General features: G+C 37.5%; 1 protein-coding gene across 1 annotated transcript; it reads right to left on the bottom strand.

Annotated features, from left to right (window-relative positions):
• Positions 1-16,408, bottom strand: adgrl4 (adhesion G protein-coupled receptor L4). The gene is made up of 16 exons (XM_030434378.1): positions 16,282-16,408; positions 15,691-15,840; positions 12,327-12,476; positions 11,426-11,575; positions 11,003-11,073; positions 9,073-9,252; positions 8,529-8,712; positions 8,247-8,360; positions 7,172-7,371; positions 5,398-5,577; positions 4,517-4,720; positions 3,022-3,242; positions 2,398-2,464; positions 2,176-2,267; positions 1,821-1,989; positions 1-534 (listed from the first exon to the last, which is right to left on the bottom strand). Exons 1-16 carry the CDS (start codon positions 16,325-16,327, stop codon positions 472-474), a joined length of 2,241 nt encoding a protein of 746 aa, XP_030290238.1. The 5' UTR covers positions 16,328-16,408; the 3' UTR covers positions 1-471.
• Between the last annotated feature and the right edge of the window lie 1,900 nt (positions 16,409-18,308).

The raw sequence follows: 18,308 nt of genomic DNA, 5'->3' as shown, positions 1-18,308 counted from the left end.
TAAGAATGCACAAAACAAGACCTTTTATTTTAAACATAAATGAAATGTGTTGGTTTTTGCAACATTAATTTTAATAATTTACAAATCAATTTCAAAACACAAGGAAGTAACAAAGAAAATAGACTTTGTAGATTATTTGGAGTGTTAAACTGCAAAGGCATTCAGTTAAACTGGAAATACACCAAATTATTTTTGTTCCCGTATTAATTTATTTTGTGAACATGCTGATAGAGTGGTATGTTTGCATTATACAGAAAGATCCTGAACAAAAAACAAACAAGATTTATAAATGATTTCAGTCTTTTAAAAGGGAAATAAGATGTTGAAGTGTTTTCCTTTTTCAGATTATCAGATCTGTACAAAACAGTTCATCCAACATCATTTTCAGAAATTACAGCATTGTCACAGGATACTGCAGAGCTGTAGTGTCGACTGTTATTGTACAAGTGCAGATGATCTGATCCCGTCAATTCATCTCAGGCATTCAAAACAACATGGCACGTTTTTGAAAAGCCTGTAGTATTCCTCCTGAATCTGAAACAACAAGGAAAAGATGGAATTGTTATAATATAACATAATATAGTATAATATAATATAATATAATATAATATAATATAATATAATATGATATGATATAATTTAAAATATAATATGTCAGTGTAATTGGTGTACAAAATAAACAAAATAGGTCTAGCCCTAAAATTGCACTTGCTGCAGTAGCCGCTGTATTTTGACCAAATATTGTTTACATGTTAACGAATCACGAGGAATAATCCTAACATATATCATTAATAGAACACTCTGAATGGGTCCATGTCGCGTAGTGAGTGCTATTATTTTTGATACATGAAGTACATTTTGCTGCTAATACTAACATTACAGTAGGTAACATTGGGCTCCACTATATTTTCTTCACAGATAGCTTTTTGTAGCTTTTCCAATCAAAAGTATTGACATGATCTATTCATGAAATATTTGTTTATAGCTGAATAAACTAACAAACACATTTTTAAAGTTCAAGCTTTAAAATTTATATAGATGTGTATAGAGATGTGTATAGAGGTAGTGGCTGTAATTTGACAGCATTTAGTTATATATAACGTTTTTATACTATATGATAAATATCAAACTCTGAATAGGGCCATTTTTCATAATACATACTATTATTTTTGATTTGTGTATATTTTGCTAATACTTAATTGCTAATGTACCATTGCACTTTAACTGACTTGATGGAGTATTTTTTCCATTGTAGTACCTGATAATACGTATAATATAATATGATATAATATAATATAGTTAATATCAATGATGTAGTCAAATGTAAAACATTTACTCAGATGCTTTAGTCAAGTCTTATTATGGGGTTCTTTACTTTCAGTCTTATTAATTTGAACTTTTAATTCAATACATTTCAGTGGGTAATATTGTACTAAATATATAGTTACTTGTAACTTTAGAATAAACATAGTATGGATGTGTTTAAACTTTAAAGTTCTAGCTCTAACATTACGGGATTTAATAAAGAGGGTACTGTATTTTGACAACATTTGTTATATGTATGCTTGCCATTATGATGTGCTATGCGCTATGTGTCTTATAATAATATAATATAATATAATATATCATAATATAATATAATATAATATCTATGGAAAATCAACATTTTCTCAATTGCATAAAGACAATATATTTCCTATTCATCAACATACTTTCATGATGCTCATCATTAAAGCATTTAAATCCTGTCAGAGCCATTTATGTTAAACTAAATAAACGCATGAAATAAAATGAATAAAAAGTCCTAACCAAACTGTTACCTTTCTGGACAGGACACAGAGGAAGATGAAGATGAACATGCCCTGGAAGGCGTTGGTGATGGTGAACAGATAGGCAGTGAGGGTGGTCTCATTGAGGATGTGTAGCACTCCAAAGGTCCAGGTGGCTCCCAGCACGAACAGCAGAGCCAGGGCACCACGGGCGCAGGACCTGAGGGCCACAACACCAACTTTAACAGAGACGCGGGTGAACACAACAAATGACAGCAAAGAACTAATTTTAATTTGATACTGCAAGGACACCACATGATACCAAAATAATAAACCAGATAAGAAACCTAACAGCTTGATTTTCTGTATCCTTTGACCTTCTCATCAGAAGTACATATAATCCTACCTGATGTTTTCATAGTGGCTGATTTCAGGCTTTTTCACAGCAGTATGCCGATACACTTTGTAGATGATCACGCCAAAAGCCAAGAGATTAACCTTTAGTGGAGGCCGAGCAAACAAACACGACAAATAAACACAATCACATGAATATTTATCCTCAAAACAATCCCTGTTTGATGATTTCAGTTAATACTTTTTAGGATGTTACAAAGAACTCTGGTCTTACCAGAATGATCAAACACGCAGGTCCGATGAAACTCCATATGAAGTGGTTTTCTGTGCTCAGCCAGCAGCTACAACACAAAAATAGAACACACACTTTTATTGACTCAATTTGCATGTTAAGATCTCTTTGCTGCAACAGTACCTCATTATGTGGACACAATATTCTATCATTTTACATTAGTCTAATCTGGTTTTATCTTAATTATGACTATATTGCATGGGCACACATACCCTTCTTATCATAGACATACACAACAATTGATTAGGAGAGCCACCTCTGCTTAGAGTAATGAACAATTCATTTTTACAAAACCTCAATGTTTTAATTATATTTTGCACTCATAAACAAAAGGCCTTTATTTGTAGATCTCGATTTAAACCCTCTGTCGAACCAAAACGTTCAGAATTTGTTTTACACTAATTCAGTAGTTACCTTCCTCTTAACAAGCATCTTCAACTTCCCCTTCTGTCCCTGCAGGCCAAATTTAATCTCTGTCCCCTTTTATTTATAATTAACGTAATTTGTTTATCTTTGTTCCCTGGAAAAATGCTGAATGAGTTGGAAAGAGAAGTCTTTGTAAAAAGCCTTTGTCAGTACAAAAAAAGCTCAGTGTATTCGTCTTACACTTTATCAGTGCCATAGTACTTGGAGCCCAGTGTTGCTGAGATGGTCACCACCACCGCCGGGCTTCCGTAGCCGAAGATGTAAAAATTACGATGCAGGAAGCCTTTGTTGTAGATGACGCCAACGACTATTAAGTATAGATGGATGCCCTCGATGCACATCCAGGCAAAGGCCGCGAGGAAGAAATAGTGCAGCAGCCCGGCGATTACAGAGCAAAACAGCTATGAGAAAACAAAAGCAGAGATTTTAAGTCTACTATGTGTAGAAATCCTGTTATTTTTGCTACTGTTGCACTCTTTGTGGATATGTGTTTGCAGTGGTGTAGAGAGTACATTTACTAGAGTACTGTACTAAAGTGTTGTTTAATAAAACACTCACACATACATATATTATAGGACATAATGCAATGACCATCAATAATAAAGGTTAAATGTATATATCAATTAAGGATTAGCCAACAGTTATTTCACTGTTAACAAACAACGTAAAACATTTCTTTATTGTGATGTTTATAGTACTTTGTGTAAGGTTAATAAATACTGTAGCCCTACGTTATTTGGATGGCCATTTTGAAGTTGTTAACCTTTTATAAACCTTTACAATTGATTAATGGGTGAAACTGTGAAATAACTTTAAAATATAGTTTAATTAACTTTACATTTACCATTTGAAGTGTAAAGTTTTACCCAATTCTGAGGTATTTGTACTTGATTAGTTCCATATATGTAATCTTATATTTTTACTTCACTATATTTATTATTGATGAATTAAGTTAGTTGTTCCCAAAATACTTGAAATCATACATGCAAAATTGTATCGACAAAAAAGCCATCTCATTATCTACACAGCAGTATATAAGGCAATCAAAATTAACAACACCTTTACCGGCTCCATCAATTACATTTGGGCTGGGGAAGTTAATTCATAATCTATCATTATTATGATACAAGACTGTATATTGTCTTAGATCGTGTGTCTCATTATAGCGTGATAAGTCATACAAGTTTTGTCTTTTCCTGGAGTTACAGGCTGCATTACAGTGAAGTGAAGCAATTTTCTGAATTTACCAGACTATTCTGCCTTTCCCCACTTAGTCATTATTTCCACACTACTGAGGATTATTGATCATAAATTTCATAGTGTTAAAGTTTTATCTGTAGTGTTTTGTCAAGGTACTGATATTCATCACCACAGTACTGTCGCAAAATTCTTATGGAGGCGTTTGGTCAAAAACATTGTGATTTTATATTCTGTCACCCAGCTCTAACACTTATGAAGTGCTTTGAGCATTCTGGCACGGTAAGTATATTTTGATGTCAACTTTAACCTGCTTGTAACAGAGTATTTCTACACTGTTGTATTTTACTTGAGTAAATGATCTGAGTACTTGTGTTTGTGTGACTAACATTATCTCTGAGGAGATACATCACTAATCTTTTAGCATTTTCATGTCAAAGGCTCCTTTAAATCAACATAAATAATAACGTGAGCTCACCTTATGTGTGTTCATGTTGATCCCCACCAGGAAGATGAACTCGGCCATGAAGAGGCTGCAGCACAGGTTCTTGTGGATGGTGGTTCTGGTGCTCTGGATCTCACTGAAGAACCAGAAGGTGAAGATGCACATGGACAGACAGATGAGGGAGATGATCATCCCCAGCTGGGTGATCCGGGCCAGGATGGTATAGTGGGCCACCAGCTGAGAAGCAAATGGAAAGGGAAAGTGTTTCATTCACGGTTTCATGGTATGCTGAAGTCGTAATTTGTTGTATTTTCTGCTTGGGATCACTTGATGTAGCATTGGGAATACACTGGTGTTACAGCGGTATGTTGGGTTGCAGACATGCAGGGTCAGTTCTTCTGCTGCTGTATCGCATATAAGCCAATTGCTGTTAGAAATAAAAGGGTGGACAAATGGTTATTATTTATTATTTTGACTTTTCCCTTCTATTAAAGGTTTATTTGAAGATTTGTGTTGTGTGTCTCTTGACTGTAAGTGGTGGGTGGAAATCTCTTAGAGACACAAGGCTGCATTTATTAAAAAAATCAATATATTATAATTACTTTTAGATCTGAGGCTTAATATTCCATATATTTTGTAGGCTATGTATAGAATATTTTTCTTAAGATGAAAATAAAACAACCTTAGATAAAATACTATTGGCAGAACTTAAATATGAGGTTCAGTTCTTGCCCCAAATGTGTTCACCATGACCAACAATTTTCCTCAAAATCATTTTAATGAATAATCATAAGCCTTGTTGGAGAAAAGCACAAATAATAGCAGAAAAGTAAATAAATAAATGCACAATAAAGAAAGAAGGAAATACCTTTTTTGCACTATTACAGTTTTATTTATGGTGTAAGATCACTCACGTTGGCCCGTCCGGAGGACATGAGGATGGCAAAGTGTGTGAGGTGAGTGCAGGAGCAGGTGGTTGCATTGCTGTTGACGTGGACTGTATTGCAGCCGTGGGTGGCCCAGCGGCCCTGCAGGCTGTCCGCCTCGTACTCCCAGAAGGCGCACTTGGTCACATCAGCTTTCGTGTCGATGGGCTTCAGGGGACAGAGAGGGTATGAAGACGCTGTTAAATGTGGATGGTGCTGTTTTTTTTTTTTATTAGTTTTTGTCCTGCACCACCGGGGGTTAAAAAAAAGATTGTGCAGGTCAAAATCAGACTTAGAATGAAATATATATCCAAAAATTTGGAATCTTTTGATCAAAATGTTGTTGTTACTTTAGTGTCATTTTCATACAGTTTCCGAGTATTGCTGTGATTTGCATTCTTATTATTCTCATGACTTACTAAAAATAAAATTCAGAATAATTATCACGCATGATAATTTGGGTCAATCTGAATAGCACAGGGCATAAAGTGCAGCCATGTGTGCAGCACACAATGCCCCAAGGGAGAGGCGGGTCACTTTTTGTAGAAAAGGAATCTCAGTGGGATGTACAAATGTTCAGCAGCCAAACGAAATGAAAAAGAGCAGATTTTGATCATTAGAGGCGAAATATTTTATTATATCATAATAAGAAATTATTATGTGCAGTTTTACTTGAATTACAACGATCCAAACAACCACCGCAATTGCAATAAAAATTTACATTATTTTGTTAAAATTGTTTAAAAACATGTGGTTGTCAATTAGATTTAATTAGGTTGTCTTTACTATTATTCTGTAAATATTTATTATGTTTGCATTCAATTTGATTTACATGATTCCAAGTTGGTTTAGGATTTTTATCATAGCAAAATAGTAATTTGTACTCACAGAATCTTCAGTTAAATGAGTGTGTCAAAAAATGATGAACAGGTGCAAGAAAAAAAACAAAAAACTCTGGTGCATCATGGGAAAATACCACATTGCCAAGCAGAAAGTATCTGCCCCGAAAATGGAGCCCAAATTATTGATTGTTGCTCTTTAAAGGCAATTTACGCAGGACTTCTCACTGCCCAACATAAATCAACACCTCCTTTGTTAGGCTCAGGCCTCAAGGGTCCAACAAAAATAATGATTTTACTTTCTCATACATTTTAATTATCTTAAAAGAAAATACCAGTACATTAACTTTTAGGGTTATTTCCCTCATTACTCGCTTTCCCCGATCATCTATCCCCCTTTTCCCTCTTCCCTTAACTGAGAGGTCACTGCAGACAAACAAAGTGCCGAACGTTAAAATATCATAAAACATCACACGACTGCTCGTCCCATGTGAGTTTGTTTAAATCTGACTCGAACAAAAAGTCTGGCTGTTATCAAGTTTCAAGTTCCAAGTCTGGAAATAAGGAAGCTATTCCAAAACAATGGTAGCTCTGACAGAGATTCATATGATGGGGTACTGATGTTTCAAAATGCCTACCGGAAGTTAATGTTGCCAAATTACTCATATATGACAGAATAAAGGGGGTATGGGTTTAAGGTAGCAAGACATCTTCATCTAGATTTAGATTTGTCAAAAAAGACAGATTGTACATGAGTTACTTCAATACTGCTCAACTAAATGAAGTTACTGAGGATAAATAGCCACTATAATCAATAAAATCTCACAGAACTACCACTGCCACATCGCCACTGGAGGTATACAACATTAGTGCATAAGTGGAAAAACAATGCAGCCAGCCTCAGCACTCTGTGCAGCCTTTACCTCGTTGTGTCGCAGAGTGAAGGTGACATGGTCAAGTTGGTAAACGTCAGCAGGTTTGACGGCTGCTGCGATGACTTGGGAGTTGACAGTGATTTCCCCAGTTCCTGCATACCGCGAGTAGTCGGTGACACCCGGGTCGCTGCTCGGCTTCAGGATGTCACCGATGCTGTCATACCGCACAAACACCACTGACACACTTCCTGATGGACAGAAAAAAAAAAAAAAGTCTTTACAAAGACTATACTGAGATGATAGGTTTACATTTACGGGCTGTGTGAAGTTCTGAACTGTGTGGAGTTAAATGTGTGTATTTAAGAGTGTGCTACACTGACAGCAACTTAGTCGGCAGATAAAAATCATTTAACATTGTACATTATCTTTTACAATTTTGATCTGATTCTGCATGTAACAGGGAGTTAAATCAGAATTAAATCTCGTAATATAAATGGAAGTTTATAAAGATTTTTTTTTCGCATGCTGACACCCCGATCATTTCCAGTCAAGATGGTGCTGCTTGTGTATAAGATAGGCTTGCACATTTTGGAAAAGGATGACTCTTTCCGAAATGTGATTCTACTAGAGCAAATTTTAAGCTATGCCCTCAAAGACATTTGCAAAAAATACACGTTTTAAATAGTATTAAAGGTGCTACAGTAAATGTATGAATTAGTCACCCTTTTCCAAATAACTCCAATCATAGCTGCGAACTGTAGCTGCTGTAAGCGTGTTAGCTTAGTTAAACTTTTAGCTGACTTTACTTGGACAGGGAGCACCGGGGGACTGTCAGTGTTGTTTATTATCCGACAATCATCACTTGAGTTACGACATGACATCAAAACTGTAACTTTGCATTCGGTCAATCATTTTTAATAATTTTAGAATGATTCAAATGCACATTTTTACATACTGCACCTTTAAGAAAGAGAAATCAGAATACCCACTTTTACAACAAATTTAGCTCAAAATCTCTTTGGCATTAGGCAACATACGGAAAAAACAGTCTGGCTGTTCACTCGAGCATGCAGGTATTCCTATTGGACCACCCTTTAATTATTAAGAAGGACACTTCTTTTACCATTTCTGTCCTCCTCTGGTCTCAGTTTTGGAGTCAGACTGATATGATCTCCTGCCATCGAAGCAGACACAGACGCTTTGGTGTGACGAGCATCGAAAGTGACGAGTTTCAATTCTATGGTAGGGGGAGAAACAAAGTTGTCAGCGATATGAAGGAATTATCAAGTTTGAAAACTGACAATTTATTCTGACTTTTCCTGCACACAGGTGGGAATAAACAGCAGGACAATTTAGTGTATATTTCTGAATTTGTAAGAGCTCTCCTTGTTGATTATTCTCTCACCCATCTCAGTGGCTTTGATTTTGAGCTCAGTTGGAGTTTTGTAGTTGTTGGCCAGTGTCAGAGCACTTTCCTCGACGGTGTGCAGCAGCTTGGTGATGGTATGTTCCCGGCGCTCTTCTTTCATTCTGCTCCAAGAAACCAGCTCATCCTTCTCCACCAAGTTGTTTACCACTTTCACTAATTTCTGTTGCAAGGAATATTTGACAGTACATGTCACACATGTCCGTGCTGCATTTGTTTTTAATTAGGTATGATTAGAACATTACATTGATATATGTTTGTCTCTTTTGATGTTTCATTAATCACAAGATATGAAGTGAATTCTTTTGCAATTTGTGAACACACAGTAACAAATATTTCTCTCCTCTCTTATATGATTGCAGCCTCAGTACAAATGTCTCTCGAAGTTCATGACAGAAAGGATCTAGATTGTATGCAGTGCTATTCCCCCCCCCCCCCCCCCCCCCCCCCCCCAAAACCAGTTCAAAGCATAACTGCAGTTCAAGCAGAGGTCCAAATGCTGAATGAGGTAAACAAAGATTACTGTAAGAGTCGAGTTGATGAAGGATGGTTTGACAGTGTAATCCTTTTCTCCTGCAGCCAGTGTTGACGCGGATTGAGACAAGGCCTCGACATATGCAATCACTTCCACTGAGGTCAGCTCGCCAGACGTCTGCTTAGCAATTTCCCTCAGCAGACTCTGTGGCTCGGTCAGGTTGTTCATCTAGGATGTTTACAAGGAGCACAAAGAGTATTGAATGATATCCTGTAAAGCTCTCACATTACATCAAAGCCAGAGAAAAAAAAAAATTAATATACTGAATTTTTTTTTTTTACTATTTGGATGGAGCTGGTTGGTAAGCAGCTCACTCACAATCTTAATAATGTGCACACACAGATTTTAGCAAGCTGTAGGGTTCCACCAGGAGGAGCTGTTTGGTCATTCTTCGACCAGACCTCAAACTAAAGGACATTAGAGGTACAGGAGCAGTTTAACATGTTAATATCACCTCCTCCAAATAATGAAAGTAGTCGCTAATGGAATTTTAACACTTGTGCTGCCTGCAGGCAATGAGTGTTGGAGTTTTTTTTTTCCTGTTTCTTTTTTTTTTTTTTTTTTCTTTTTTTTTTTTTACAGCTACTGTTTTGTTGGAGTGTGTATTTTGGAATCACACTGTAAAATGCTAATCTGGACAAGAAATCTGCAAATGTAAAGCAGCAAATGTTTTTTTTGTTAAACAATTTCATTTTTTCCCTTTCTAAACATCTACTAACTAAGCATAACCTTCAGTATAAGGCTAATGATGGATACAATCTTCATCTCCATGGATACATTTCTGGTAAAATAAAGGTACGTAAAAAGTACTATACTTACGTACAATTTTGTAGTTCTTGTACCTTACTTGGATTCTTAAACAACAACAACAAAAAAATAATAATCTAATCTAATGATCAGAAAAATACTGAATGTTGAATCTAAAATGGTGCTAATCACTATACAGTACATATACATGTAATACTATAAGAAATATTTACTTTGACTTGTACTTTTGATATTTGGGTACATTTATTGACAGAAAATGACATAGATATTTCAACATTGAGTACATTTAGTATTGTATACAGATCAGCTGCTGCTGTCTGTACACAGGCCAAGCCTTCAGACGGAGGGTGGTGCAGGGAATTTGCTCTAAGGGTTTCCACAACTGTGAAAAAATCTTCCTAAGAGAATCAGGAAAGCTACCTAAGTATCCCTTTAAAATTCTTTTATAAACACATTTTTAAACATGGTGTATTAGTGTATTTTATGCGCATTAGTGTATTTTTCTTGTTTATGCGAATATTCTGAGGATGTTCTTATTTTGTTTAAATTCCCCCCTGCATATCATATTGACTGTGTATTTTTTGTTTTTATGTTAGTTAAGAGCACTGTACACTTGTTTTTGAAAAATTGCTATATAAATAAAGGTCATCATCATTCATTTAATCATTAGTTTGCTCAAGTACTTTTTCTATAGGGTGACTTTCAGTTTTACCAAAGTAATATTTAAACACAATGTCTGTACTTTTCTCAAGTATAACATTTGGGTACTACTGATAAATGGTCACCATGGTACGCATGATGACACAGGACACAATGATAATAATATTTTGCATAAAATATCACATGCTCTAGTTAAAAAAAAGCCATATTTATATATATATATAAAAAAGAAAATACTTTAACACCCATTGCGTGCAGGTCTCTTATAAGCCAAATTTGCTATTGCTAGCTGTTGCTTTTTGTGCCTGTAGGTGGCATGATGTAGGTGCAGGTCTGAAACTGCTGCCACTGCAGGTGGCAGTTGTATGATAGTGGCTGGTGTTTTAGTTCAGTGTCATATCATGTTCGACTCATTTCTCGCCAACAGAGGGCAGTGTCATCACATCTATTCATACTGTAGTTGGCTGGGCTACCGGGGAGGGGTACTTACATATTCAAGTGTTTTGTTGACAGTCTGTGTGATGCAGCCGATGTTGTCATGGCAGTATTTTTGGGGGTGCTCTGGAAAACAACAATTACCAAAAGAATCTCTTTGATTGCTTAATTCATTTCCATAATTTCCACCAGGGTAAAAGCTGTAACATTAAAGTCTGAATGGCATTAAAAACTTGCGCTGGCATAACATCACATGGCTCGCTTTGTGATCAACATCGCTTAAAACATCAGGAAATTCAAGATTGCAACTTTCACTTTATGTGTTGCATGGTAGATTCTCCCCTGGAAAGATGTTTGAAACGATCTTGTTCTCGTAGAGAGACGAAGAGAAATGCACGTCCTTGGATGTAAGAACCAGTGCGTGTCATCCGTGTGTGTGTGTGTGTGTGTGTGTGAGGCGTTCCATCCTCATACCGACCTTTACATCTTACACCTCCCTCTGGATGAAAGTGCTTAGTGCCTGAAGTAGGGACGTAATCACGCTGACAGGTGCAATAGAAAGATCCATTCGTATTATGGCAGTGCGAGTTGGGTCCGCAGAGCTGTCCTGACTTGCATTCATCAATATCTGAAAGATGCAAATGAAGAGTTCGGCCGTGATTAAAAGATAAACACAATATGATTAAAGTGTCACTCTCAACACAACTGAGAGAAAATAAATACAGACACTAACGAGCCTGTCAGCGAAGTATGTCTACCTCAAAATGAGTGAAAACGAGACAGGAAGTGAAACGAAGATCCCACAAATAAAGAATGTGGGCTCAGGAGCCCCGCTCATTACATTTAATACCCTGTATAATTGATTTGGGGAGAGAAACTGCACTTCCTGCATGCATATTACACATTTGAATATTCATAAATCAGCCCCCTTGAATCAGCTACATGCTCCTGCACCGAATTAAAACGGCGCTTGCCACCCAGTTGGAAATCTGCAGGAATACTTTATGCAGCAGTGTGGGTTAGAGGTGCTGCTCTCCCAATCACAAATGGAGCAAAAGATCTCAGGTGGTTTACTCAGAATAGCAGATGGGAAGGAAGTGAAAGGCCGAAGGGGGGGCGATCACCTCAAACATGTTTATCCTCAGCAATACAGTGAAAGAGAAAACAGTTCACAGACACTGACACAGGCACACGTACAGTCCTGACACCCTCCCAGCTGTGTGTGAACTCTATTCACACTCACTCATGTAAATCATAGCTTGCTAAGCTGCAAGCGAGGCCCTCCACCAGTATAGCTTATAATAAATCACTGATCATTACGGCGTGTGACCCAAACTAATTCTTTTGAACATTTTCTGAGTGAGTGAATCAAACAGTACCGATGCATTCGGTGCCGTCGTTGGGTTGGAACTGGTTCGGTCCTGTCGAATTGTATCCGGAGACGCATGTGCAGTAGTAGCTGCCCTCTGTGTTGGTGCAGATCCCCCGGACTCCACAGATATTGGTGACGTTCTGGCACTCGTTGTCATCTGTGGTGAAAAGACGAGGGAAAGAGAACTGGCTGATTGTAAAAAATAAAAAAGGAAATTGTATGAGTAAAGGACATGAAACATATTTGCAATGTGATTTAACGTGGGGTTTTTGAAATAGAAATTTGATAATAAATACAATCTTAGAAATATTTATTTGATACATTTACAATTTACACAATTTTGGTATTGGTCCTGCAAATATTAAAGTAAAACAGTATAAAAATGGTTTTCCGTCTTGATATTTTTTTTTCACCTCTTATCTTAAAATGTCTGTCCAAAAACTCCATATGGCACCTTTAAGTTAAAAAAAAAAGTTCTATATCTCATCCCCTTTTCTGAGCAAATGTTTTTTCTTCTTTCTTTTTTTTTTTTACTTTAAACGGATATAAATTAATTTTTGATGTTCACTGCACTATTAACAATATGTTCTTCGATTAACAGCACCACTGAAAAATGTCAAATTCATTTTGGTTCAGTCTACCATGCACCCCTCTACTTAATTTCCAACATTTCCCATAAAGCCTTTCAATATACTTGCGCCCTGAGCATGTAGCACGTTTTCTGTTGGAGATATTTGGAGATAATCACAGCTGTAGTCGAAAAACTGCATGTCTCATGTCGGATTTGCAATTTTCATCTGCCGCTGGTAAAGAAACTGAAATCGTCTTCTTTGATTCCTGAGCATTATGCAAAATGGCCGGACTATGAGGAAACTCTTATTTTGCCCCTTTTAACTGATGTTAAGCCTTTAATTTAAAATAGGGTGGTACGTTGTCTCTTACTTACAGTCTAAATCACAGAAATTGCCATAACATTCGTGGGACATGGTGGCAGCAGAACATGAACATCTGTTTTCCAAATTCAGATGCCAGAGCTGGTATTTGGTCATAAATTCACCAGTGATGATATGGTAGGATTATTACTTTTTCATATTTCAATCCACGTGTCAAAACTAACCCTGTACGATCCCGACTCTAGTATATTTCCAGATTCAGTCAAATTGTCCTCCAAAATTAGATTGTTATTTAAGAATGCCTAAGTCTGATCCCGACCCTCGCTTGAGCTCAGTTGTGTTGTGTGTCTCATGCTTCAAAAAGTTCAGTCCTGAGTAAAGCCTCTGACTTCTAATCCAATTTCGATTGTTCACGTTTGTGATTGATGAGCAGTTGTTTTTTTGTTGTGTTTGATTTTGAGAATATTCTTCACCCTGTCACCCAGTTTTTAAAAGGCACTAGACATAGAGCAGCTGGGGAGTTGAGGATGTGGCTGCGGCCCATACATTGTAGAAAAGTGCTGTTCCAGCTTTGCACGTCTCTCGTCTGCCAGTTTCTTTTTTTTTGGAAATGACCCGGTAAGAATTTCCACTGTTGTTTTCCCTTGTCGAGGTATGATGGACACTGTGCTCTTCCTCCCCTGTGTACCTTTTGCACAAAAGCTGTCCGGGAAGGGAAATCCTCTGCTCTGATGAGGGAGGTGACTGTATCCAAAGGGAAATACCTCCATGACACACAGGACCCTTGAACCGCCATGGCTGCACACAACATTGCACCCACAGATTTTATGAGTCAGTCTGATGATTTGGTTTTATCTTCAAGTATTCAGTAGATCCTGAACTTTTTTCTACCTCTGCCCAGGAGGTGTCTGTTTGTTGATTGGTTCCGTTGGTTGGTTTGTCAGCAGGATTACAAGAAAACTATTAAACATGTGTCCAAAAAACTTGGATGGAGGATGGGACTCGGCCCAGAGTAGACACCATAAACCTTTGGTGCAGATCTAGATAAAGGCAGGATAGGGCATTTTTTATTTTTGTATTTATTTTTTTAATTTTCATTAATGTCTCTGGGAAGAAAAAAAAATCAGACATACTTACAGTAGGTGGCTGGTTTCTATAAGCGATTAAATTTGAGGCAGATCCTAATAAAAATTTAGATCTAGTGGTTTCGAATAGGTTTGATTTAATATCGAATTAGGCTTGATTTGACTGAGGTGGACTGTTGGGCCTTGGCTGAGGTATGCGCTCTACTGGTTCTAGTTTATCTTTTTTAAGAAAATAGTAAAAAAAAAAGAATGGCTCAGCCCATCAGTTCTATGAAATAAATACACCTTTTTATACATTTTTTCATTAAGTAATTCTTTAAAGAAGTAAAAGGACAGTACATCAGGACCTAATTCATGGCGTCTTGTTTCATGATTTTTTGGCATTAAATTAACTTAATATAAACACCAGATGAACCAATTATTTAGTAAATCTACTCGTACTTAAGAACTCTGCTAACACAATACTTTATAGTACCGCTGCAGAGTTCGTACTTCTCATATTTTGATTAACTTCTGGCCCCTTGAAACATGCAGGCTGTTGTTGTGATTGTGATCAGGAAACAAAAAACGGTTCCAGGAATTCCAAACAACCCAGAAACATAACAGGAGGAACACGGCTGACTGAGAGGCAACGCTGGCTATTAGAAGTGTTACTAATAAAGCTGTACGGTGGAGGTATCTCTTTCAGATTGCAGTGTTTTCTCTGTAATTAGCTCTCAGTAAGGTGAGCTGCCAAATAATTGGAAGAAGAAATGCGAGTTCCAAACTTCCAAAGTCACTGGTCCAAATACAGCCTCTTACAAGAGGGTAAGAACAAACAAATCTAACTTTAGCTCATGGTGCCTTCATGTTTTGAAATAGCCAAAATCATTATTAATCAAAAGACGTAAAAGCAAAATTAGACGGTAAATATTATGATGGATCACTTAGGAAGGTGATTCCCTTCTAGGTCTGTGGAAATGCAGTGTGCTGCCTGTAACACTGAGCATTAACACAAGTCAGCATGTTCTATAGTAAACATGTCAACCGATCCTGGCAGATATCATTTCTATTGGGTTCACATGTATCCCTTCTAACATTAATAAAAACTGAAGGGTATATACTATAACTAGATATTGGGTAAAAATTTAACATGTGAATGCCCGAGAAATTTTTGCTGTTTACATTCAGGTTATTTTCTACTGCACAGTCAACCCACACACTCTAAAAATGGTAAAATTAACCCACGTGTTTGTGCACCAATGTTGGCCCACTGCTTCTGTCTGCTTACGATGAGCAGTCACAAACAGCAAACACTCAAGGCTTCCATGACAGCTGCACACACAACCAAGCTGTCTTGCTTCATTCTATATACTCGGGAACGTATAGGTGGCCTGTATTTTTTTATATTCACCTTTGCAAAACGTTGTCCCATCTCCAGTATATCCGCGTTTGCAGAAGCAGGCATTGTTTGATCCATTCAGGGCCTTGCATGTTGCAAGTTGGTGACAAGAATCGCAAATGTCAGAGAGGCTGCATGGATTCATCACACTGGAGAGCCATGCTGCAAACACAACAACACCAGTGTTAAGATATGATATAAAAAGCAGCAAAAGCAAACATGTTGAAATACTTTAATTTGTGATTATCCAAAACATATTGTGACTGTTTTTTTTAATTTATCATTTTAGTAAGTTTAGTTCCAGTCAAAATTGTATTTTAATCTCATTTAGTGACAGGGTCCTGTGACCTCATCACTGAACCACAGATTATTCAAGTTTAAAACACTCATGTAGCAACACAAAAAAGCAGATGTAAATCTAAAAAAAAATCCATATGATTCTAAAATTATTTACAAATCTTATATCCGTCTCAAGTCCGGCCCCATCTCACAGCCCAAAACCCATCAAGGTTAACATGGAGACCCCATCGATACATGTACTTCTATTACTGTCTCCCTGTAAGACACCTGCTGATGTGCTAGAGCAAAGATAAGCTCACGTACCTGTCAAAAGTACAAGTTTCATTGGCGACTTGAGCAAAGACTCCATACTTGCGCCTGGTCTGGATTTTACTTTTACCACAGGCTGTGGTGGGCTGGCTGGTGACGTCGTCCATTTCCTTGCATCAGTTTTCCTGTTTCCCTAAACCTGGCCCTTCCTGTCCTGATCTTTAATCTGCTTTCAAAAACACGCAGCCTTCACCCTCCCTCCAGCAACCACTCCAACACAAAGCACCCACAAGACTCTTTCTTATTAAGTTCCACTGCAGATCTAATACCATGGATGTTTTTTAACAGAATTCACCAATTTTTCTGTTTCTGTGTTGACACTGTGATTAATGTCATCATTTTGCTAGCCTCGCGCCATTGTTCTCCCTCGAACACATAGAGTCGGGCCTATGTAAACACAGGCCAAAACAACGCCGACCAACCTCACGGAAGGACGACCCCCACCCTTCCGCAAACGACTGTACACAAAATCCACGCACACATTCCAGCACTGTGTGTCTCTCAGCGGCCATCTCTGTGTTCGTCAGACAAACAGGTCTAAATACCCGTAATTCATCCATGATTCAAGCCTTTGAATTCCAGTTTATAGACTAAAGATAGCAGAAACTTTAGTTTGTTTGATTGATCTAGGTTTACGTGAAGCAATTTCTAATTATAACAACCAAATTCTTAATAAGAACAAATTAATTAATGCATTATTGGGTCATAAACAGTGGCTGTGAGTCATTGTTTTGTTGAAAAGAAAAAGAAAGCGAACAGAAATATTTCATAGATGCCAAACGAAAGCCTTCAAAATGGCCAGCTTTTAGTTCTGATTTTTTTTAGAATTGTCTGTTTGTACACATGCTTCCTTTTAACCAGTGAACTGTTAAAGATACAGTGTGCCATTTTTAAAGTTGTTGAAATACCATGCAGCATTGTCTAACATGTCTATTCACGCTGCTGTAAAAAAAAAAAAAAAAAAAAAAAAAAAAAAGAGTATTTCTATCAGCAGGAGTAGCCAGGAACGGCTATATAAACAGACTTTTAAGGCCCTTTGTGCTGCAGTTATATAGTGAGTGTGCCTTTGAAGATAAGCAAAAAAGCAACATATTTCGTTTTTGTTTCTTTGACACCTGCCATGGACTAATGACCCCATTCTCTGCGAGGGAAATGAGCAGGGCTGGGTGCTGGTTTGGTTTTTTCTGTTGCTGGGCTACTGACCCACACAGAGCAAAGTTGTAAGAAGAAGCTGTCAGTTTGAACATTTTCATCTTTGTTCAAAAGCCTCAAAACTGTCCATTCCAAGTGCAGATATTTACAATTTTGCTAATCCGCAACGCCCAGGGATATCAACACTCCGAATTGTTGTTTCAAGGTGGAATATAACTGGCTTTGGCAGTTAGAAAAACAGGTGAATTCAAATGTGAAGCAGCGACAATAGTCCACTGAAGAGAAGTAGCCATTCAGGTGTAACTCAGGTCTTTTGAAACCGCCCTCTGCTTCTTGACACACAAACACATTCACTGATGAATGGTTTCACTTGGATGATAAGTTCTTTGTTGACTGTACTGCAATCTGTGGAGGCGGTTTGAATTGCTTAGGCAAGGCGTTCAGTATATTGCTGAGAAAGGCAGCTGCTTTGAATGACACCATTAGAATCGCGCTGCATTACTGTCCTGGGAAAGTGCTCGGTGAAAACCACATCTGAATGTCTCGCTCTGACACTCTTCCTAATAGTAAGGAAGGAAGTGATGTTGTCTAGAACAAACCTGGACTGATTGCACCCTTCCTCCTCCGCTTTTTTGTCTCAGGAAATCTCTCATTTGGGGAGAAATTCGTTAAGCCCTCTCAGGAGCTTGCTTGCTCCACAATGACATTGTAAAAAAGAACACCTTAGAGAAAAGACCTCCGCGACCGCGTGGAGGCAGTTTTGTGTAAATGTTTCCTCTTTTCCTTTCCTCGCTCATGGATATGGAAATTTGGGGTTCTGCGGTAGCAGAATTCTGCACGGGTTTTCTGTGCGTGTTGGTGTGTGTTTC

This window comes from Sparus aurata, chromosome 11 (assembly GCF_900880675.1).
Source record: "Sparus aurata chromosome 11, fSpaAur1.1, whole genome shotgun sequence".
NCBI lineage: Eukaryota > Metazoa > Chordata > Actinopteri > Spariformes > Sparidae > Sparus > Sparus aurata.
The sequence above is the reverse complement of the archived record's forward strand: the minus strand, read 5'-3'. Positions and strand labels throughout refer to the sequence as shown.

Excerpts from the sequence above, each read along its gene's own strand:
- adgrl4 (XM_030434378.1), bottom strand. The coding sequence starts at position 16,327 with ATGGAGTCTTTGCTCAAGTCGCCAATGAAACTTGTACTTTTGACAG. Across the intron at positions 5,578-7,171 it reads TCACTCTGCGACACAACGAG|CCCATCGACACGAAAGCTGA; the intron begins GTAAAGGCTGCA and ends TGTCCCCTGAAG. Across the intron at positions 3,243-4,516 it reads TCAACATGAACACACATAAG|CTGTTTTGCTCTGTAATCGC; the intron begins GTGAGCTCACGT and ends GTTTTCTCATAG.